We start from the raw sequence: 25,000 nt of genomic DNA, 5'->3' as shown, positions 1-25,000 counted from the left end.
GATGAGAGGTCTGGGGGAGTCAGTTGGTCTACCCGATGAGTCATCATCAACCATTACCTGGCCTTTCCTAGACCTACGGGTGGAGGATTTGGCATTTATTATATGAATATGTAGTCGGTCCCTAGGACATTGCGCTATCCCTTACCTCTGCCTCTGCCACCTTTAAACTACTTTACCTTAGTATGGTCTGAGGGATACCCAATGGTGGAGGAGCGAACCGATGCAGGATCTGATGTGAAACACTGGAAGGTCACAGGACTGGTCTCCGTCATTCCGTACATCACCTGTGCAGGAAAGAAATACTCTTCAGTGGTGACTTGCTTTCTTATTATAGTTATCTATATTAATATCATGGAACTAGTTTCCCAAAACTAAATGTATATGTTTTATGAGACTACTTATTTTCGTCTTATTGAGTACGTAACATAGGGAAAGAAACGTTGGTTTAAATCGTAAAAAGATGGTCATGTTTTAGTTTGGGGAAGATGCGCCAACCAAAAGAACCAGGTTGATGAGTCAGGGGTATAATATTTTATGTAAGCTCATTTACAGAGGGAAATGTGGCATGTGTCCTCTTTTCTTTTCATAAGGAAGACTCGTATCTTTTCTAAAGAGAAGGATAGTACAGTATACTTGACAGATTCAGTTAAGCCATTTTGACTTTCGAATATTTTTTGATAAAAGCCAGCATCAATAGAATTATGTAATTTAATCATTATTATTATTATTATTATTATTATTATTATTATTATTATTATTATTATCATAAAGTACTATTACTATACATTGAGAATATTGATAACCTGGAACCTAGAACGATATTAAGAAGAAGAAGAAGAAGAAGAAGAAGAAGATTCTAATCGAGCTTACCATGTGGAGGATTTATTTTTACTTTATTTTTATTTTTTTGTTTTTGCCAAATCCAGAGAGAGAGAGAGAGAGAGAGAGAGAGAGAGAGAGAGAGAGAGAGAGAGAGAGAGAGAGAGAGAGAGAGAGAGAATTTCATTTGCTTTAGTTTTTCTAGATCGCGCGAGAGTGTGTGTGTGTTTGAGTGCGTGTTTGAGTGCGTGTTTGAGTGTGTGTTTGAGTGTGTGTTTGAGTGTTTGGTTGTGTGTTTGTGTGACTGCGGTGTGCGCCGAAGAGCAAGTGGTAGTTAGAGAATGATCGTTGGGGGGTGAGAAAGACTGTTGGTACAAATGAGATTGTTTGTTTACATTTTTTAGTTAGGTTACGACAGTGGTGAATGTTTCGGAGCGAATGCTTTTTTTGATTGACTGCGTCCTGAAGCAGTTGTGTGGTTGAATGCTGGATTATTATTTTTTGACCAGCGTGGAAGTGTTTTTGATTTTTCAAAGTAAGTACAGTTTTGTTTATCTTTGCTTGTCGTGATTGTGAATGATAGGAACAATTTATTATTTATCTTTGATTATAGTGCGATAGTTCAGTTAGCTAGAAGTGTTCGTAAGTGTTTTTCTTTTTTTTTTTGGCAGGCTGCGATTCCTCCTTTGGGGAGAGATTTATATGAATGTGATTGTTGACGACCTGGCTTGTTTAAGGAATTTGATACGACTGCTCAGATTTGGAATGAATTATTGATGACCTGGATTGTTTAAGGACCTGATTGGATTGCTCTGTGGATCTTGATGAAATAGATGCTGTAACGACCCCGCCCGGTTGAAGGAATTGGTTTGGCATATTGATATATTAGATGATGATGATGATGACGATGATGATAAGTGCAATTGTGCATTAACATTTTTCAGCGGTCCGGTTGCTGCAGAGTTGTGTTTTTGGCTACAAAAGACTGTTGGCCTTGTGCGGACGAAAGTGTCCACTCAGAATTACATATTGGTTGTGCGGTTTAGTTTTAAGTTTTGTTAGGGTTTAAATTTGGTTTATTTGAATTATGTTACGTTTATTGTATGTTTTGTAAGTTGTTAAGCGTTATTTATTTTGAGGGTTTAATTGAATGGTGGGATGATTAAGGCCTGTTTTGTGTTAAGTGTATGATTATTGATAAATGTGTTTTTTTGTTTATGTTGAGCGTTATAGTCTGTAAGAAATATATAGTTTTAAGGTTATGTTTTGTTTTGTTTTGTCCTTTTGTCCAAGAGTCTGGTTATAGATTACGTAAGGGGAAAGTTTGTTTTGTGGAGACCATTGTCAGTAAGTGTGATTCAGGGTGTGGGGCTTGTTTTTTAAACATCCCGCCACATTATTTTGGCGCCCGAACAGGGACTGCTGAGGTGGGATAGAAGCTGGACTGTTGGACGAAGGACGGAATTAGGTTAAGAATTTAGGATTAAGGTTGATGAAAAATGGAAGAGCAGAACAAGTTACTGAAGGAGGAATTGCGGCTGAGTAAGGAGCGTGAGGAGAGGTTGCTAATAGAGAATGAGAGGTTGAACTGGGAGAATGCGGCGATGCAGAAGGAGCTTAGGGAGTTAAAGGGGACAGTAGAGAGAGTGGAAGAATGTGTTGAGATGAGGATGCGAGAGAATGAAGAACGAATGGAGAAACGAATGGAAGATATGATGGGGCAAGTCATGGGGATGATGAAAACTATAATGGGTGAAGGTGCAGTCGGAGGAGTGTCCTCAGCTTCGGGTAATGGGTTGGTAGTGAAAGAGAAGGTTAAGGTAGGTGATAATGGGAAAGGAAGTGATAGTGATAGTAGTAATAGTGATGGTGATATTGAAGATAAGGGAATTAGGCATAGTAAGGATGAACAGAAAGGGGAGAGGAAAGATGAAAGGAAAGGTAAAAGTGATGTGAAGAAAGAGAAGAAAAAGTATCAGGCTGATAGCAAGGACGATCGTGAATGGGTGAAAGTGGTAAGTAAGAAAAAGGGTAAGAAGGGAATGGTTAAGGATAGGAATTTAAGTGTGGAAGTGGATTCATTATATTCAAATGAGGAAGAAGGTAACAGGGGAGTAGACAGTGATGATAGCAGTGAGAATGAACGTGATGTGTGTAAGACTGTGTTTATGAGAGAGGTACCTCGGTGTGAAAGGTTCAATGAGCATAGCAGTAGGGATGTAAATGATTTTTTCAAGGAGTATGAGAGGTATTGTCAGGATAAGTATGGTGATAGTAAAAGAGTTTGGGCTAGGGAGTTAGGAGAATATTTGACTGGGTATTTGTTGACGATGTATGGAGTGATAATGAGTGTAGGGGACGTTGATTATGAAAGTGTGAAAATGAGAATAATTGAGCAGGTAAAACGTATGAAAGGGAGTGTTAAGTATAAGCGTAAGAATGATTTTGATGAGGCAAGGATGAATGCAGGAGAAGCTATATCAATGTACGTATGTAGGTTGGAAACTTTAGCTAGGAAGAAGTATGGGGATGAAGGTATAAATGAGAATAAGGAGTTAATGAGGAAGTTTTTGGCAACAGTACCTGAGAATGTGTGTGAATTTATTAATTTGAAACGCAAAGAGAAAATGAGGTGGACGCAAGAGAGATTGACATGGGATGATATACTAGAGATAGTTGAGGATTATGAGTTAGATAGGTGCATGAAAGAAAGTAAATCTGTGAGTGTAAGAACTGGAATGGAAGAAAGTGTAATAGAATTTGGTAGTTATAAGGACGCAATTTTGAGAGGACCAATGAGGGTAGCTGATAATGTAGTAGATAGGAGTGTTAGGGCGAGTAATGTGGGAATACCTGTAAGGACAAATGAAGGATTTAGGCAGGGTAATTGGCGCAATAGGGATAGGAGTGTGAGTGCACATCGAGGTATGTCAGATAGCCGTGTCCGTGATGAAAAGTGTTATAGGTGTGGGAAAGTAGGACATAAGAAGAATGAATGTAGATGGGCTCTTGGTGCTTGTTTTGGATGTGGTGAGGTAGGGCATAGAATTAGCGAGTGCACGAAAGAGAAAGGGGTAAAATGTTATCGGTGTGGTATGACTGGGCACGTAGCAAGTGGATGTAGGAGTAATCGTATGAATGTGATTTGTGGTAATTGTGGTAAGGATGGTCATTATGCTAGAATGTGCAAGGAGCCGCGGGGTAAGTGTACTGAATGTGGTGCAGATGGGCATGTAGCTAGAGTATGTAGGAAGAAGGGAGTAAGTCAGCTAGGATGTTCGGGAAACTAGAGTGTGAGAGGGTTCAGCTGGGTGAGTCCTCCTGTGTGTGTGGAAGGAATAGGATCAATGTTTGTGAGAATGGGATGAATAATTGGTTAGAAATGAGCAAGTATGAATCTAGTATGCATAAAAAGTTAGGGCTGGAAAATAAACAATTAGTGTTAGTTGAATATAGGAAAAAGAGGCGTTTGAAAGTTTTACGTAAGGATGAAAAAAGGGAAAATTTTATAAGTAAAAGTGAGACTAGAAATAAGTATGACAAGGGTGTAAATGTGCAAGTGTGTATGGAAGATAAATGTGTTAATACAGATGAATCATGGCTGAGTATGAATGATACCTATAGTGTGTGTGGCTTTTCCTTAGGTGATGTAAAAGAAAGGATGACGAATGCGAGAATGAGAGACAGGAGAATGATTAGTAGTATGAATGAATCTTTTGCTAAAGTTGAGAATGTTTTTGATGAAATGGATGAACTGTTTACAGAAATGAGTGAAATTATAGGGCCAGATGAGAACGAGGTAGATATGATTGTACATGATATATTAGATGATAGGGATTTAGATAGGAATAGTGTTAATGTAGCTAATGATTGTGATAAGGAAGAAGTGAATGAGAGAGTATATGGAGGCCCAGTTACTCGGAGTAGAGGTCCCGTTCCCGACTGCGACTGGGTTATGAAAAAAATAATGTAAGTGTTGTGTGAGAAGGATTTGGCAAAGTAAGGGGGGAGGAATGTGGAGGATTTATTTTTGCTTTATTTTTAATTTTTGTTTTGCCAAATCCTGTGTGAGAGAGAGAGAGAGAGAGAGAGAGAGAGAGAGAGAGAGAGAGAGAGAGAGAGAGAGAGAGAGAGAGAGAGAGATTGTGTTAGCGAGCGAAAGTAGTTAGTGTAACGATCGTTTGTGGTGAGGAAGACTGTTGGTACAAATGAGATTGTTTGTTTACATTTTTAGTAAGGTTATGGCAGTGGTGAATGTTTCGGAGCGAATGCTTTTTTATTTGACTGCAGCTTAAGGCAGTTGTGTGAGTGCTGGATAACTATTTATATATTTTCGACCAGCGTGGAAGTGTTTTTTGATTTTCAAAGCTGCGATTCCTCCTTTGGAGAGACCGAATTTTGAAAGTGGATGTATTGTTGATGACCTGGCCTGTATTAAGATTTTGTTTGTACTGCTCATTTGACTGCTCAACTGTTGACGACCTGGCCTGTGATTGATTTTGGTATTAAGACTGCTCTTTGGATTGACGATTGTTGATGACCGGCCCGTTTACTTACGATTGATGATGATGATGATGATGATGGTGGTGCTAATAATAACCACGACCCCAATCAGGGAAGTAGTTGTGGCGAATTGCCACCCAATGAACTGCTGAACACAGAGTTGTGTGCCGTAAAGACAGTCCGGCTTGTGTGTGGCGACCGTGTTGGTGTACCATAATATTTATACAAGAAATTCATATATATATTTATTTTTGGTGTTGGTGTGTGGTATAATTTAAGTTTGTTAGGATTTTTTGCGTTTATTTGAATGGTATTTATCTTTAGTGTTAAGTTTTGATTAGTTTAAGGTGTTAAGTTTTGATTGGTTTAAAGTATTTATTTTGAATGTGGATGGTTTATGATTTATTTTAAGGTTTAAGAATTATAGTTTTAAGGTCATGTTTTTGTTTTGTTTTTGTCCTTTTGTCCAAGAGTCCCGCTGCTGATAACGTAAGGGGAAAGGTTGTATTGAGGAGACATTGGTCTGTTTAGAGTGATTCAAGGGTGTGGGGGTTGTTTTTTTAACATCCCGCCACAACCAGAAAATCTTTCATATTCGGTTCACTCGTGAGTCGTGACCGATTCCACAAGTTCCTGCGGGCAAGGTGCTCCTGCCATGACGCCGGTGAACAGATGTCCCAAGTCTCTCGGTTTCTTCCGCTGGGAATTCAGGACATCGACGAACATGGTTGGTGTCCCGTAGACAGATGTGACTCTGTGATGATAAAGGTTAGTATTGTAGACATTTTTCATCTCTGTAAGTGTTTATCATTCTTAAATTTAGAACATTTGCTTATTTGTCATATTTGGGAGTCATAGACCTAATGCTCGTTAGGAAACTAACCAAAATCTATTTTTCTTTGCGTAACGGTAAACAGTTCTTTGTAAGTGTCATTAACATATTTAGTAAATATTAGAAAGTAAGCTTATTTTGCAATACTTTGTGCCTTGCAGTTTCCTGATGACAAAGAGTAGAGTAAAATTAGTTCGGAATGCAAACTTTTCAAGATCAGTGGCCGAAACCACCAACTGCCAATGTTTACTTTAATATGCACATAACGGTCCAAGATGATTTAAGTATTTTTCCTGTTATGGAAATGTCTTTTTTTTCGTTGTCGATATATTTAGTTTATGAAAACGCAACTCTAGGAAAAGATGCTCTAAATTTACATAAAGGCATTGTATCCGTACAGTTACAAATCCCAGCTTTATGTTTCCTAACCTAACGTAGGTTGCAATGGATTGCCCCGACGTGTAGCCTGCAAGTAGGAAACTTTCACCCGGAACTTCGGAAGTTCCCCTTCCACTCTCTTGAACTCTCTTGACCACATCAAACTAGATTAAAACTTTCCAAAAAACAGTAGGAAAAAAGCATACGATACGTTTAAGAACTTAATACATGATTGGTTAATAAAGATCACGTGTTCAAAATAGTGACATTACAGGTCGAAGCAGATTGGGCTGGGTGACAACTGCGATTACGATATCATCAAAACAATACGGAGAACAAATAATTAAGTTTTTCGTTGTTTTGCCAGGGGTAAGGAGGGGAGGGGCTAAGCTATTTATTTACGATATTTCCCCTGTGTAATAAAGAGCAAGAGTCTGAATATTTATATATATATATATATATATATATATATATATATATATATATATATATATATATATATATATATGTGTGTGTGTATGATATATATATATATATATATATATATATATATATATATATATATATATATATATATATATATATATATATATATATATATATATATATATATATTCTGTACATATAAATATATATATATATATATACATATATATATATATATATATATATATATATATATATATATATATATATATATATATATATATATATACTGTACATATATACTGTATATATATATATATATATATATATATATATATATATATATATATATATATATATATATATATATATATATATATATACATTATATATATATATATATGTATATATATATATATATATATATATATATATATATATATATATATATGTGTGTGTGTGTGTGTGTGTGTGTGTGTGTTACGGTCACGCTCAGCTCTCCTTGTGCCTCTGGTAGGATGTGTGTGTGTGTTACGGTCACGCTCAACTCTCCTTGTGCCTCTGGTAGGGTGTGAGGGAGTAATCATACCCTGGTGAGAGGGGTTGTGTGTGTGTGTATGTGTGCATATCTATCTCAATATTCAGCCGTTATTTTTCGCAGGTCGCAAACACTGTTGAGTTCATAAAGTACAAAATATAGTATTGGATGTATTAGAATTTTTCACTGTCGTACATCATTCCGGTACTTTATTATTATTATTATTATTATTATTATTATTATTATTATTATTATTATTATTATTATTATTTGATAAGTTACAACCCTATTTACAAAAACAGGATACTATAAGCCCAGGGGCTCCAACAGGGAAAATATCCCAGTGAGGAAAGGAAAAATAAAGTATTTCAAGAACAGTAACAGCGAACGTATAAAACGATAATGTATAAATTATCATACAACGATCCTGACATCAGAAACTGTCCATTTTCATTATTATTATTATTATTATTATTATTATTATTATTATTATTATTATTATTATTATTATTATTGCTTGCTAAGCTACAACCCTATTTGGAGAAGTAGGATGCTATAAGCCCAAGGGCTCCAACACACAAAATAGCCCAGTGAGGAAAGGAAATGAGGAAATAAATGCATTACGAGCGAATTAAATAACAATCTAAATAAAATAGTTTAAGAACAGTAACAACATTAAAATTAATCTTTCATATATTAACGATGAAAACTTCAAAAAAAACAAGAGGAATGGGATAGAATAGTGTGCCCGAGTGTACCCTAAAGCATTATTATTATTATTATTATTATTATTATTATTATTATTATTATTATTACTACTACTACTACTACTACTACTTCCTAAGCTACAACGCTAGTTGGAAAAGCAGGATGCTATAAGTACAGTGGCTCCAATAGGGAAAATAGCCCAGTGAGGAAAGGAAACAAGGGAAAATAAGATACTTTAAGAACAGTAACATTAAAATAAATATCTCCTATATAAACTATAAAAACTTTTTTTAAAAAATGAGGAAGAGAAATAAAATAGAATAGTGCCCAAATGTACCCTCAAGCAAGAGAACTCTAACCCAAGACAGTGGAAGACCATAGTACAGAGGCTATGGCACTACCCAACACTAGGGAACAATGGTTTGATTTTGGAATGTCCTTCTCCTAGAAGAGCAGCTTACAATTAGCAAAATATCTTTACTGAAAGAAATGAAGACCTACCTTTCATCCTGTATCGCCTGCACGCTTGCATCCGAATCGAAACTCAAGCTGGGCAGGACACAAGTTGCGCCGAAGTGAGCGGCAGCTAAGGTTCCTGTGACGCAGCCGAAGCAGTGGTACAAGGGCACCTGCACGCAGATCCTATGCTCCTGCAGGAAAGTTAATGGTGTCAGTTAGTCCGTAATCAGTGCTCGAGTAAGTTTGATTATAAGTGAAATATATTTTCTTTCTTTACTTACTTATAGATATATTTTTTCATAATTATACTTTTACGAAATCGATACTTTTCTGAAAAAAAAGAAAAAAAAATAGAACAGCTACGGACATCAGTTTTATCTGTAACTGATTTATCGTTTATTAATTTCACTTTCATTTCTTAATTATAAAAAGTGCCATCGAAAATATATATTTGAGAGAGAGAGAGAGAGAGAGAGAGAGAGAGAGAGAGAGAGAGAGAGAGAGAGAGAGAGAGAGAGAGAGAGAGAGAGAGAGTGACATGTTGCTTCCTCCTACCGTCTTTCCGTAATCGCATCTCTTCCCTATTCCAAATGAATTGTTGACGAACATATTATGAGAGCATTGCACCTTTTGGTGAGCTTGTAGTTCCCTGCAAATAATCGTAAATAGAATTTTCCAAGCAGCCTGATAATTTATCTTTGTAAACCATCACACTTAGGAACACGTACTGACACAAATTCAGCTTACTCTATAGTAACAAATAACACATATAAATGTACATTAAGATTAAATACGTTGCTTAAGCTATTTATGATCGAAATTTTCTTTCAAGACGCCCCTACTGCATCTATGAAAGTAACAAGCTATGATAGTGAATAAGGGGAAATAATGCACTTTAATCCTGATCAATATATTTTCCCTAGTTTATTTAGTCCTTTGATTTATGAGATCTAAAACTAATAAAACAGTTTCGACAAGAAATTTCTCCCAGTCACTCATCGAAGTAAACTGAATGTTGCAAGCTTCGTCGAACTGTATTTCAGAAGATAATTTTTCTAGAGCTTTCATGTGACTGGTCTCCCCGGCCTCGAACAATTCTTCGAATCTATAAGTGTCACTGGGAGAAAGGTACGATCTTTATGAATTCAAGATTCGTAAGAAACTTGATTTCAAAGGTTTAACTGATAGTGTTTTTATTTCTATCATTTCCTTGTCTGTGCATAGTCAATTAACAATGACAAGAGCTTGGGTTCAATTCATTAGGAGTGTATCAATATTTATTGATTGATTAAAGTTTAGGAAGCGAAGGGCCAATGGTTTTAAAGGTTTAAAGGCCGCTCATGAATGGCAGAGGCAAGGGACAGTGACATTGCCCTATCAAGCAAGACAATGCCCTAGAGACTGACCATATATAAATATGATCAGCGCCCGAGCCCCCTCTCCACCCGAGCTAGGATCAATGAGGGCCAGGCAGTGGCTGCTGATGACTCAGCAGATAGGCCCTTCAGTAATGCCTACAGTGTACCACGTTATGTGCACTGATACAACCCCCCCCCCTCCCGTCCCACCACAGATTGTATAACTATTTATAAAGAAAACCCACAAGTTTAAGAAAATATCTCCACATTATTCTGAAATGGATCTACTGTACTTCAATTATTCATTAGTAATTTCTTCATCATAAGTTACTTCGATTTAGGTATATATCTGAATCCATTTTGTTTTATACTAAAATCAATTCAAAGACACTTTCATTATCTTCTATCAGAAAGGGGTCAGAAATTTAACCCAACTCACTCTAGTTCCTTTTCTGTTCTGACGATGACTTGTTTTAGGTGAGGAATCTGTTAGCTTCTTAATTCCCCGGGGCGACTCTCGGGCAATTCGGGTACTAAATCGCACAGCATTGTGTAATAGCTGTAAGTTACAAAAAATATCAATGGATGTCGCATTGACCTTCAGCTGTATGACGCAAAATCATCGGGTACAAAAAAAGTTCCATGGCTCGACACTTGTTCTTGTGATGAGACAAATTAAGTTTGTGTTTGGTAATTGATGTATATTGTAAAATATAAAAATATAAACAGATTTTTAGCAATATATAATTTAAAGATAGGCACTTGATAAAGATGATTAAATCTTAATAATAATCATTTCAGTAGCGGACAATTGTTCCAAATTACCAACTGACTCAAGCTAAAAAATAATAATACATTAATAAACTGATAATGAGTGTATACAATTCGCTCTGCTTTTGATGGTTATAATAGTGGAGAGTTAAACAAAGATGTCGAGAATATCATTTCACTCACTCTGTACTTTTGAAGGTTTCATCGCAAACAATGGCTTTCACGGCAACCTTATTCAGGCAATACTGCAACTCGTTAGGACGGGAATCTGGGTTGATGTTGACCTGAGGGAAAATGAAAGGCTTAGGATAGAAAGCGACTGGTAGAGTTAGAAGCTCCAAACTTTCCCCCTAGCTTTCGTGTTCATATTTTTATTTTATTATATATATATATATATATATATATATATATATATATATATATATATATATATATATATATATATATATATATATATCGTCTTTTTATTTGGACCGAAATCAATCTTATAGTAATTTTTCAATGAAAAATAACTTGCAATGAACGTCAATGTGCTTGTGTTTGTAGGTTTCTCAGAAGAAAATCACATATCCAATCCCATAATATTTCTTATATTTCCATCTTAATTACCTCCTACAAATATTTATCAAGTATAGTTTACATGCTTAAGCCAGACATTCTGAATCACAATCAAAATGACATAAGTTTAAATTCCGGCTTGAAAATTTCTTAACAGTTGCTTAAATCTACTAGCCACGTTTCACGTTGTCAGGACACTAATTTTCCACTTACCAGAATCAGTCCAGCCTTGGCTGCTGCAAACTGTGTGAGGTACCATTCGTAGGTGCTCCGACCCTAGATGCCAAGTCTCTCACCTCGTTTTAGGCCTAAGGCTAAAAATCCAGAAGCTAATCTGTTGGCCTAATCGAACAAGGAATGAAAAAAAATACATGAGTATGGAACAAATGACATTGAAAAATATTTCATAGTGATCAGTGACTTATGTAAGAATTAGATATTATTTACCAAAGTGATGCACCTTCTTCTCTTGTCATTTTGCAAAATAGACGAGACTGAAGTTAAAGGTTATTTTTTGAAGATACTATTAATTCATTAACCGTGATAGACAACACAGGAAGGGGAAAGTGAGAATCAGTATTTAAAGAAAGACGGGAACCTCGCTTTATCACGAAGTTAAAATCGTATGCTTTCTTACATCTTGATTGGCCTGAGAAAATGTCTTTCTGATGCGCTGGTGCACAGAGATCAAGGTTTCTCGATCTCCATAGCGGCGTTCCGCGCTGTTCAGAAGCTGACCAATGGTGATTCCGAGAAGAGGAGAATTACTCGACCCACTGACGTAGCTCTTAGTCAAGGCTTTTGTTCTTTTTGGTCTGAAAAACAAATTAGCAAATTCTGATTAAAATATTTACAAAAGTAAACCATCTTCGCATTCAAAATAGTTGTGCACCAAACTGGTGAAGGAACAATGGCAGAGAGAAGAGGGCGTTGTCATATATATATATATATATATATATATATATATATATATATATATATATATATATATATATATATATATATATATATATATATAAGGTGTCTGTGTAATATAGCCCATCCAAAGATAAGATGTTTATGTGATACAGTAAAACATCCAAAATTCTACTTTCAATTGATCTCCTTTCCGTAAATTATGTAATTGTGATAACGTTCGTGTTACTAATATGACTTATCTCAAAAATGACCTAAATTTTCATTCCCTTTAATCAGTTCATTGCCACTGACAATTTGTAATACAGTCTGTAACATATGACTTTTGCCTTTATAATTAAAGTGGTGTCAATTTCTCGGAGTAAGCAGGAAAAGGGATCGCAAGAAATGGCGTAAAAATTTGAGTATCTTGTAAAGTTGACCCAAATAAAATGCATATTGTATTCACCCATAAAGGACTAAATAACTAAACTTGTTTTGGTCAGTTTTTGGCAAAACTTTATCTGGTTTCGAATTGGACTTTTTGAAGGGAAAGAACTTTTGCCAAAAACTTAAATATTTAGTGTAGTTTGTTCTTCTAAGAATGAAGGATAGTATATATTTATATCCAGGTCAGCTCTACAAGATTACAAGATATAATTTTACGTCATTTCTAGCGATCAATGGTCATCCATACTCTCAAAATAATTACACCTCGTTAATTATATAAAAAAAAAAAAAATATTTGTTTCTTTCTTAAAGACTGTATTACAAATTGTCAGGGGGTAATAAACTGATTAGGAGGAAGAAAAAATTAGGTCAATTTTGAGATTAGGCAACGTTATCACAATTACAGGATTTACGGAAACGAGTGTTCAAGTGCAAGTGGGATTTTGAAGGCTTTACTGTATCACATAAATCTCTTATCTTTGAATGAGCTATATCACACGAACTCATTATCTGTGGATTGGCTTGAATACGTTTTTTTTTTTTTTTTTTTTTTTTTTTTTGTATCTTGAGACATAAGATGGAATTCATGAAATATCTAACTATATTCAGATGTCATTTCTTGTTTCTTTCATTCTCTTTGTACGGTCCATATGTACAATTCTTCCTCGTTCAAGGGGTCAACTACTACAATGTAGTTGTTCAGTGGCTACTTCCCTCTTGGTAATGGTAGAAGAGACTCTTTAGCTATGGTAAGCAGCTCTTCTATGAGAAGGAAACTCCAAAATCAAACCATTGTTCTCTGGTCTTGGATAGTGGCATAGCCTCTATACCATAGCCTTTCACTGTCTTTGGTTAGAGTTCTCTTGCTAGACGGTACACTCGGGCAAACTATTCTATCTTATTTCTCTTCCTCTTGTTTTTTAATGTTTTATAGTTTATATATGAAATATTTACTTTAATGTTGTTACTGTTCTATTGTATGCTAACCCTTTTTGTAAGGAAAATTACATTTTTATTAAGACTACTATATTTCTTTCTGGCCTTTGCCTAAAATGTTCGTTCAAATGAAAAATAAATTAAAATTTGCAAAGATTTCTTCACTCAGAAAATTTACCGGAATATGACTAGAGTTCTTTCACGAGAAATGTGAACTAAGTAACTAAATTTTATAACATTTTTGACTTAAGATGTCTGGTAATATTTATTTTAATAATGGGTATTTGATACATGGATAACTGTCTTCCTAAGTCTTGCCATATACCCAGCTGCAATAATCTCATATTGTAATAAAGTAACTATTTAAGCATTAATCAATGAATTGTCTGTAAATTTCTAGCTCACTTTGCATATCCCTTCATAATGATTTATATGTTTTACCGGCATTATATTGAAAAACTTGTTACGCTGATCAAAACAATTACTGAAACTTCTTAAAGGACAGGAGTACATTTACTAAGTTTCATACGATACATATGATATATCTTATCCTATATCAATACTATCATATTTTCTAAATGGCCATATCATTAACATATCCTCGGACCCCTGAAATGAGTCCGTAACTACATACTAGTATTGACTATTAAACCAACCCCTGACTATTAAAGCAAACCGAATCAAAATTCCAATCTACGGCCTCTAAATATAAGGTTTAAAGGTCGCTCATGAATGGCAGAGGCAAGGGACAGTGACATTGCCTTAGCAATCGCGACAATGCCCTAGAGACTGACCAGCGCCTAAGCCTCCTCTCCACCCAAGTTAGGACCAGGGAGGGCCAGGCAGTGGCTGCTGATGACTCAGCAGATTGACCTATAGGCTTCCCCAAACCCTCCAACCTTAGCTCACAAGGATAGTAAGGTTGCAGACACTAATAGCACTAACGAGTCTGAGCGGGACTCGAACCCCTGTCTGGCAAACACCAGACAGAGACGTTACCAATCAGGCCACAACAACCCGTCACTGAAAATAAATATAAACCAAAAAGGAAGAAAGAGTGAACCCATTCGAGTGTTTACCTTTGGGAAGTTTTCAGCAACGGGAGGGAATTCCTCCTGTTGAAGGGTATGACTGCTACTCTTGTGTAGTATGTAGTACTGTGCACTACTCGGGTTTATATCCATTCACGAGTCTCTGGTGCGTTCGTATAACGGTTAGATAAGATACTCTGGCAATGCACATCATCAACCTATTGATTGTGTTGACCTCACTTCATAAATTTGAATCATGCAACAGGGTATACTTTTTTTTTTTTTTTTTTTTTTAGAAAATCGTCTTACTAATTGCATCATGCAACAGGGTTTACTTATTTTTTTTTTTATTTTCTTTTTTTTTTAGAAAATCGTTTTACTAATGGCGAACAGTTATTCCATTCTTTGGTGCACACTTAATTATAGTCACTTTACATTTTTTTCGCATATTCATTAAAGGTCTCTTACCTTAGCTTGAGTTGAGTTTGCTATTCATATGTCCTGCAACCTACACGTGACCTAACCACAATCAACGAACTATTAGGTTAAAGTTATCCTCTTTTTGTTGGTTCATTAAAGGTATAATCATTTAACGGAAGTGTCAAATCTCACTCAGGGATCGAACCTGTGGCTTTTCATTGTTGAGACCATCATTGTAACCATATACCAATTGAAATTTTATAAGTCTGATTTTCTATATACAGTATGTAATCTCCATACAATTATGTACGAATGCATGTGCATTCATGCGTTTGTCGGTTAAACAAGCATTTTTTGCTCTTTGAATGCGCAGTGTAATTATTATTATGATAATTAGATTAGAAGCTGAGATTTCTCTCAGGAAGGAAAGGGGGCAAACTGCCCTCTCACTCTTGGTGTTACCTTCGCCAAGGCAGTTATAAAATCGAGTCGGTTTATCTATTTATTTTTCTATTTATTCAATTGTTTATTTATTCATTGCCTGTGTTTCTGTCTGTGGATAGGATTACGTCAAAACTACTCAACTGATTTTGACGACATTTTCATCACAGATAGATCTTAGGCCATGGACGACTCCATTAACCTTTGGAAATGATCCGGATTCGAGATCCGGCTTTGCAATTTGTTTTGTTTGTGTCTGTCTGTATGTCTATGGACAGGATTACGTCAAAACTGCTCAACGGATTTTGACGACATTTTCATCACAGATAGATCTTAGGCCATGGACGACTCCATTAACCTTTGGAGATGATCCGGATTCGAGATCCGGCTTTGCAATTTGTCTGTGTCTGTCGGTCTGTATGTCAATGAACAAGATTACGTCATAACTACTCGACGGATTTTGACGACATTTTCACCACAAATAGATCTTAGGCCATGGAGGACTCCATTAAGTTTTGGAGATGATCCGGTTCCAGATCAAGATTCTAGATCCAGATTTGTAGTGTTTTGTCTGTTTTTCCGTCTGTATGTCTATGAACAGGAATACGTCAAAACTATTCAACGGATTTTGACATTTTCATCACAGATAGATCTTAAGCCATGGACGACCCCATTGAATTTTGGAGATGATCCGGTTCCAGATCAGGATTCTAGATCCGGATTTGTAGTTCTTTGTCTGTGTCTGTCTGTCTGTATGTCTAGGAACAGGATTACGTCATAACTACTCGACGGATTTTGACGAAATTTTCACCACAATCATGGACGACCCCATTAAAATTTTGAAATGATACAGATTTGTATTTTTCGCAATTTTAAAGATAAAGTCAAAACAAATTGACGGATTTTGACGAAATTTCTACTATAGACTGATCTTAGGACATGGACGACTCCATTAACCTTTGGCGGAGGTCAGATATCTCTGATTGCTCTTGTTATTGTTGTTGTTGATCTTGTTAAAGCAAATGAAGTCAACACGGACTCTCAATAACCGAGATAAGAAAAGGAAACTATGTCATCGAAACTGATAATAAACCTGTGAGACATTCTGTGGGAGAAAGTAATTCCAGACGATTAGCTAATCAGTAATGTTTTGGGGCAGTTCAATTACACCGAAATTCTCCCGAAATAGATTGACATGAATAAGATTTTTATGGTTTGATTTATTTATCTATGTTTTATAAGTATATATATATATATATATATATATATATATATATATATATATATATATATATATATATATATATATATATATATACCCACATGATTAACACGTTAAAGACTTAGTAGTTGCTAAATTATTAAATTTCTTAGGATCTAGAACGATTAATAATACATGTATAGAAATTCTCGATTAATAAAAAGCGAATCCTCCATAGTTAAATATATCATTCATAATATTTTCCATTTATATTTAGAATTATATAAACAAGAATATTTGAAGACATGTCGAGATCTATCAAATATAAAATATTCCGTAGCTTGTCCAAGTAACGTCTGGAAAGGTAACTGGGATACATCGTAAACATACGGACATAATAAAGACGTTCCTTAACTATCATTTATGAATAAATTTCACTTAAATTTATCGATATGACTGTTTGATCATGTTTTATTTGCTTTCGTTTATAATTTACAAGTTTACCTATGTAGAATTCCTTGGTATTCCATATGTTGGTATTATGAAATTAATTCAGAAAGTTCCAATCCTCTTTTACGGGTGAAAATTTGATTTATTGTGTATCAATGGATTCGAATTAAAGTACATGAGTGACATTATTTATTGTCTTACTTTAAAGTAAGAAGCAACAATGTTCTTGAAAAAAAAATTCAAACGCTGGCTACCCAAACAACTGCGAAGCAGGTCATTTACAATTATGGAGCTTTATAGTTTCCCGAGTCAAGGAAACAAGAGAATCAATTCTAAACTCGTGTCCACTGTCTGGAATGTCTTTGATAAAAGTTTTGAAGTTAGATAAAAAAATAAACTATCGCTTGCCATATGTATACATGTAATCCAGAACTGAATATTTGCATTTCATAGGTATTAGGTTGGCCAGGGCACAAGCCACCCGCTGAGATACTACCGCTAGAGAGTTATGGGATCCTTTGACTGGCCAGACAGAACTACATTGGATCCATCTCTCTGGTTACGGCTCATTTTCCTATTGCCTACACAAACACCGAATAGTCTGGCATATTCTTTACATATTCTCCTCTGTGCTCATACACCTGACAACACTGAGATTACCAAACAATTCTTCTTCGCTCAAGGGGTTAACTACTGTACTGTAATTGTTCACTGGCCACTTTGCTCTCGGTAAGGGTGGAAGAGACTCTTTGGCTATAGTAAGCAGCTCTTCTAGGAGAAGGACACTTCCAAATAAAACCATTGTTCTCTTTTCTTGGGTACTGCCATAGCCTCTGTACCATGGTCTTCCACTGTCTTGGGTTAGAGTTCTCTTGCGTGAGGGTACACTCGGGCACCCTATTCTATCTTATTTCTCTTCCTCTTGTGTTGTTAAATTTTTGATAGATTATATAGGAAATAATAATTTAATGTTGTTGCTGTTCTTAGAATATTTTATTTTCCCTTCTTTCCTTTCCTCACTGGGCTATTTTCCCTGGTGGAGCCCCTGGGCTTATAGCATCCTGCTTTTCCAACTAGGGTTGTAGCTTAATAATAATAATAATAATAATAATAATAATAATAATAATAATAATAATAATAATAATAATAATAATTTGGAAGAGAACTGGGAAATCAACTTCACCGGGTTTATAAAGAGTATTGAACTCCCTACAGTGACTGCAACCGGGTCATGATACCTTTCAATACTAATTCTTCCTTGCCTCAGTTTTGCTCACCTAGAAATATGGGTCGTCAAAACTGTCATCGGTGAATGCTAAACTATATATTTGTTATCAATTGATTTAATTTGTATTGAGTTGATTTAAGATTTTGCTAAACACCGTAAGTTCATATCTGTAAATAAAAAAAAAGTTTCTGGAACTCGAACTTTTTTCTGCTGAAATGAGAATAAAATTTTACCAATACGGACGTAAATTGCAGTTCAATTGTCTACAATATTACTCATTGCTAATCTTAAGGGAGTAAGATTAAGCCTTCCGCCATATCAGTAATTCGAGCGTTCATTCAAATTTGGGAGTATTCTTTATATTGTGATGGATTATCGCATAATTGGGTCTAGCATTGACGTACCCAGAATCACTCTCATTAGTTTTTTTTTTTTTTTCTTTTTTTTATGAGAATAAGATCATAAATATAACAAAGTGTTAACAATTCCTCACTTACTCCTAAGTTCTATGTGGCGTTGCCTTTTGGTGCTTTGGCATTTGAAGGATCTTTCTCATGTTAGAGGAGAGTTTTATCATTACTGTATAATGAATACAGGAAATTGTATTATAAATACAACGTCTGTATATGCGGACGTAAGAACCCCTTTAACTGGAATATTTTCCTTTTTAGTCATTTGTTTGGTTAATGTAAATTATGATACTTTAATTACTTGCGAAACTGAAATTTGCTGATAAGAAATGGACGAGCGTTGTCTAGTTTGGCATTTATCTCTATATGTTTAATGAGAACTAGGGCATAATAACTTACGTATCGGTCGATTAAAATGTAAAGCCTGATTCTCACTGTAATGTCATTGTTTACTTTTGGGGGACTGATCAGGAGTTACTGCGCATGCCTTGTTTGCATTCGCTTTTCCCAGGTTTTTTTTTTTTTTTTTTTTTTTTTTTTTTTTTTTTTTTTTTTTTTTTTTTTTTTTGTATGACGTAATCGTTACCTGGTTATTTTTTAATCAGTTACGAGCTTCCAAATATTTATGTACAAGTCTCCGGGTGTTGTTCTATAACAACCATATTTTTTCCACCCTCACCTTCAGTTCCAGCATGACTCCCATCACACAAAGACGTCTCCAAGAGGGAAGTAAAATCTATTTCAAAATTTAGTGTAATTTCATCTATTTCGGTAATTGGTAATGTTAAAAACGCTCTCCTTTCAGTATAGCTATTGCTGCTCATGTGAAAGTAGAAAATACCCCCGAAATAATGACCTACAGGGTTTGCGTGTGCAGCGCATCCATGTACCACTTGCCAGAACAGATGAGCAGTGAAGTAATGTTAATTTTGCAAACGTAGCGAGCCATGGTGTAACAAACGCCATTAGAAGGTCGTGAAGTGAATCATGAATAATCATGATACTTTAATTTCCAGCCACTTACATGAACCATATATTTTTCCAACTGGTTATCTTGTGTTTATTTTGCATTTATGACCATTATTATTGCTGCAAATCCCTCGTTTTGGGCATTTCCCCGGCCAAAATCCCAGGTTTCCCTATAATTGTCCTTTATCTAAGGGTGCCCAAAAACTCATAATATTGTGGTTTTCCCCAATAATCATGGTTAGAAATGCATAAAACACAAGATGGCAAGTAGGAAAAATATTTGGTTCATGTATTTGGCTAGAAATTGAAGTATCACATATTTGCCATTTTTTTTTATTTTGGAAGAAAGTTTTCTGGATAACACCTCTAACCTTGTGTGGATAGTGATTTTTAATCAGAACAGGATATTGGATAATGAGACGATTGTATACATATTTGATAATGGGAAAAGCCAAGCCTAATTTGCTGTTGAATCAAATAGGAACTGATGAAAAAGTAGCTTTGTCGGTTGGCCACTGAGATAAGTAGCCTGATCAGTCACCCCCTCCTTCGCCTAGGGAATATAGCCTGGGGTGAAGTTTTTCCCCTGGGAAAAGTACCCTGGGGTTTTTAACCCCCCGGATAAAGTAACCTCTGAAAAAGTAGTCTTGGCTGTTGTAAAGTACTCCCCAACCCCCGAGCAAAAGTAGTCTAGCCCATTCTAGGAGGATTAGTCATTTTTCCTCCAAGAGCCCATTCTCCCCCACTACAATAAGTAGGCTGGGTTGTATCTCCCTTCCGTGAGAAAACTAGCCTAGATTATAACCGGGGCACCCCTCATCGAAAAGTAGCCAGGGCTTTTTATACCATCAGAAATTGTAGACCTGGAATATTTTCTCTTTTTCTTGGTTATTTCTCTCTGCCCCCCCCCCCCCCAGCCTGATATAGGGCATCATATCACTTATCACAGAAAGTGTGAAATACAGGGATTCGTTGTACCCTAACCATATCCGGTGTAATGGTCTGTTTTACCCCATGTCCAAATTTCCCCCCGGGGGAAATATGCCCCAAGATATATATCCCTGGGATAATTTTGTCCTAGGATAATAGTCCCTCCTCTGGACCAAGATTCCCCAAATCCACTGCTGTTGTAAGCGTATCGCTATGGTGACGCATGGCTACTAAAATTTAATGGTGATATTTATGGTAGGCCTACACCTAATATAGACCCTGGCTAGGTGTGTGACTTGAGCAGGTTTCTGAGCTGGGAAGGGGGGTTAGGTCTGTGACCTGGGTAGATTTGTGACCTGGGTATGTTTGTGACGTGGGAAGGGGGGTAGGTCTGTGACCTCGGAAGGGGAGATAGGTCTGTGACGTGGGTAGGTTTGTGACCTGGGAAGCGGGTTAGGTCTGTGACCTGGTTAGGTTTGTGACCTGGTTAGATTTGTGACCTGGTAAGGGGTTGTGACCAGGGAAGGGGGTTAGGTCTGTGACCTGGGTAGGTTTGTGACCTGTGAAGGGGGGTAGGTTTGTGACCTGGGAAGGGGAGTAGGTTTGTGACCTGGGAAGGGGGTTAGGTCTGTGACCTGGTTAGGTTTGTACCTGGTAAGGGGTTGTGACCTGGGAAGGGGGTTAGGTCTGTGACCTGGGAAGGGGGTTAGGTCTGTGACCTGGGTAGGTTTGTGACCTGGGAAGGGGGCTAGGTCTGTGACCTGGGAAGGGGGCTAGGTCTGTGACCTGGGTAGGGGGTCTGGGAGGCTTGCCCCCTGGCTAGGTGTGACCTGGGCAGGTTTGTGACCAAGGAGAGGGTTCGGGGGTCTTGCTCCAGTATAGGTCTGGGACCTGGGCAGGTTTGCAACCTAGGAGGGGGAGTCAGGGATCTTTTCCTCCTAGGCTAGGTGTGATCTGGGCAGGTTTGTGACCTAGGAAGGGGTCTGGGAGGCTTTTCCCCCAGGTTAGGTCTGTGAGTAAGGCAGGTTTGTGACCCAGGAGGGGGGAGTCCGGAGGTCTGGTCCTCTCTTAGGTCTGTGACCTTGGAACTACTAGGTTAGGTTAGGTGGGTGTGTTAGGTTCCGTGGTCTTTTACGATTCTCGTTAGTGTTAAACAATCACTTTTTTCCTGTTTTCGCTCACCCCAAGTCCCAGGTTCCCACCTGAGTCTATCTGGAAAGGGGGGAGGGGATAACGGGAGAACCGTTTAATTGCAGTGGAAATAAAGGTCAAAACTTTTATGTAAGGTGGGGAGAAATGGTTTATAGGGTGAAAATTATGGGTTTGAAATAACCTCCGGAAGAATAACAGCCCAGGCTTCTATTCCCCGGGGGAAATCTATCCTAGGCTAATTTTCCCGGGGGAGGGGGGTATTTCAATCGGGGGAGAAAATTTTCTTGCTACGCCGGTAACATCCTAGGTCGCCAGGTGCTTATTTGCCCCTCTCTTTGTTCTCTTCCAGACCTATCACGTCGTATCACTTCGAAAACCGTCAATAAACAATCTCTGTGCCTATGTAAGGCGTTTTACCGTTACCTTGTGCGGAAATAGAAGATATAGAAGTTTCTGAATGTGCAAGTCATTGTTTCTAAATAGTAGTCATTAGCTTTATTACTTGACTTAATTCACTTAGTTGTTCATTTCGCCAGTTTATAGAGGCATTGTTTCGTAATCGATAAAGATGGAAATTATTCCCAACTAGGTGAATGTTGTCCTGGGTCAAAATTCCCCATGGTGGATATGTAGTCTGGTCCAGATTTCCGTTTAGGGGAATATTTGCAAATGAGGAAAGGTAGACTACTATGAGATTCAGGGCCCCTGTAACACGGTTTTTTCGCAATAACTTTTTTTCTATGAATTTCATAAATATAACGCTTATTCAGATTGCACATTATATCTACACATAAATTTTGACTATATTCTGCATTACATAGGTTGAATAAATTTGGTACTTTATTAAGTAAAAGTGACGATTTTTGAAGACGGGCCAACTTACTCAGAGAAAAGGTTTCGAACACACTCGTTACGTAACTTATGACGGCATTTCTTCTCTCTTTCTCGATCGATGATTGGTTATACGTAACGAAGGCTATACCTCTGCCAACAATAACACAAAAGTGTAAATAAAAGCAAAGCAGTACACCTTTATGAACTCTGAAACCTCTCCACTGAGAATTGTCATAATGAACAAACGAACAAAATATGTTAATAAATACAAAAACACTTCGATTATTTGTCTAACTCCCAAAATAAGTTTCCTAAGAAATTACAGTCTTCTTTATAGGTCACAATCAGATTGACAAAGTGTATGGAATAGTTGGTAATTTTCAAAAACGTAGTAGACCAGCTTGATTTGATAACTGCTATATCCAATGTCAAGCAATTTTTATTCATTGTCTATCTACCTACCTATTTACTGTAAAAAAAAAAAAAAGATAGCCGGTACCGTATTTTCGCTTTAAACCTTCACCAATAATTATCGTCAGAATGATGACTTCGTGAGACTCCACCCACTTTGGCCTCGTTATGAATCAGGATAACACTGAAGGATATCATGGGCATTGTTGGATCAGAAAATTCAAATTCTGGCTATAAAAACTCATTTCTCGAGTAGTTGTAAGAAGTGCTAAATGATCCTCAATGATCCCAGCAGTTGGCCTAAACGTTTAATTCATGCATACTACTGTTGCGGCAGTACTGCTACAGTAGTATTACTACGCCAGCACTGATACCCCACCCACATCTATGTATTGTTCCGCCATTCATAAAGTCTTTGTCATGTTTTTTCACTGTGCAATAAGCCATGGCCTCCTCAGAAATTAAGTTTAACATTAGATGATAGGTTATTTCATTAAGCTGACAAATTATGGCCGACGTTGAAGCTAAAGATAAAGTATGGTATCATTCCTTCATTGCATTATCATCTTTACTACTATTTGTTTTGCTACATGTAGTAAATGTTTTAAAGGATAAATGAATTATGTTCACTTTACTTCTATAGATTCCCATTAGATGTACAAATAAAACTCCTAAAACTATTCATGATTTATTTACAAAATGCAGTCATGCCCAAAACATAGCCAGCACGTTCATACGGCCTAAGAAGAAGAAAAAAAAATTATATCGGATGATCCGTTGGTCTGATGGAGATTTTAGCACAAAAATCTTATTTTAACAAAAAAAAGTTATATAAAGACTGTTTACATACAATCTCTCTCTCTCTCTCTCTCTCTCTCTCTCTCTCTCTCTCTCTCTCTCTCTCTCTCTCTCTCTCTCGGTGGCATAGTGAATAGTTAATGGAAATGTTCAAAAGCCTGAATGACATTACAAGTATTATAATCATGTTACGCTAAATACAAATCAGACCATAAACATTGGATTTAAACTAGAAACTGAATAATTACCTATTCAGGCTATAATAGATATGGCCAAGGGCTTTCTCATGACTGTATAAAGTTGCAAGTCGTAAGACAAATGCAGGTTTGCAACCACGGGGGCAATTCCAAATCCTGTTAGCCATTCTTGACTGTTATGGGTTTCAGAGCAGATGGAAGAAGGTGTATGGGTGTCTGGTGGATGGGCGGGGCAAAATTTTGTCCAAAGGTGTTTATATTGCTTACGTAATGAATGTTTTCGACTCTTGGCTCGGTATCACTGGCCATGGCGTCGGCTGGATAATTTTTACTCTATAAAAATTAAAACCATCGGGTTTAGGTTATTGATAATGCTGACAAAATTTGTGTGTGGTTGTAAAATATACATATGTCAACTTTCAGCTACACCCGATGCTTTGATAAGGAGCAAAGTCCAAAAAACCGTGTTACAGAGGCCCTGAATCTCATAGTAGTAGGCTACACCACTTTAAATAACTAGTTTAAAGGTTTAAAGGCCACTCGTGAATGGCAGAGGCAAGGGACAGTGAAATTGCCCTATTAAGCAAGACAGTGCCCTAGAGATTGATCATATTAATATGATAAGCGCCTAAATCCCCCTCTCCGCCCAAGCTAGGACCAAGGAAAGCCAGGTAATAGCTGCTGATGACCCAGCAGATAGACCTATAGGCTCCCCCAAACACCCCATCCTTAGCTCACAATGATGTTGAAGTTGCAGCGACCAAGGGAGCGGGACTCGAACCCCATTCTGGCAATCACCAGGCAAGGACGCTACCACCAGGCCACCACAACCCTGTTTAGCGATTATGTTAGTGACATAAAAATAAAAGAGGTTATATATCTTTATTTGCAATATTGA

General features: G+C 36.8%; 2 protein-coding genes across 3 annotated transcripts in view; one reads left to right on the top strand and one right to left on the bottom strand.

Moving 5' to 3' along the window:
* Positions 1 to 25,000, bottom strand: part of LOC137634980 (medium-chain acyl-CoA ligase ACSF2, mitochondrial-like) — a 41,740-nt gene that overhangs the window by 1,253 nt on the left and 15,487 nt on the right. The window contains exon 14 of one of the 2 annotated variants that reach the window (XM_068367579.1): positions 23,810 to 25,000. This exon is cut by the window's right edge and continues 1,085 nt beyond it. The exons of the other annotated variant lie outside the window; for it this stretch is intronic. The gene's annotated coding sequence lies outside the window, so the exon portion shown is untranslated. Of the gene's footprint in view, positions 1 to 23,809 lie in introns of those variants that run through there. 2 annotated transcript variants of the gene reach the window in all.
* The window catches only part of LOC137634979 (uncharacterized), a 205,253-nt gene continuing 186,172 nt past the window's right edge, over positions 5,920 to 25,000 (top strand). The window contains exon 1 of the mRNA XM_068367575.1: positions 5,920 to 6,090. Coding sequence (XP_068223676.1) covers positions 5,995 to 6,090 — 96 coding nt within the window. The 5' untranslated portion in view covers positions 5,920 to 5,994. The remainder of the gene's footprint in view (positions 6,091 to 25,000) is intronic.

The sequence above is a fragment of the Palaemon carinicauda genome, chromosome 45 (assembly GCF_036898095.1).
Source record: "Palaemon carinicauda isolate YSFRI2023 chromosome 45, ASM3689809v2, whole genome shotgun sequence".
In the NCBI taxonomy this organism is placed as follows: domain Eukaryota; kingdom Metazoa; phylum Arthropoda; class Malacostraca; order Decapoda; family Palaemonidae; genus Palaemon; species Palaemon carinicauda.
This window is presented reverse-complemented; position numbering and strand designations above follow the sequence as displayed.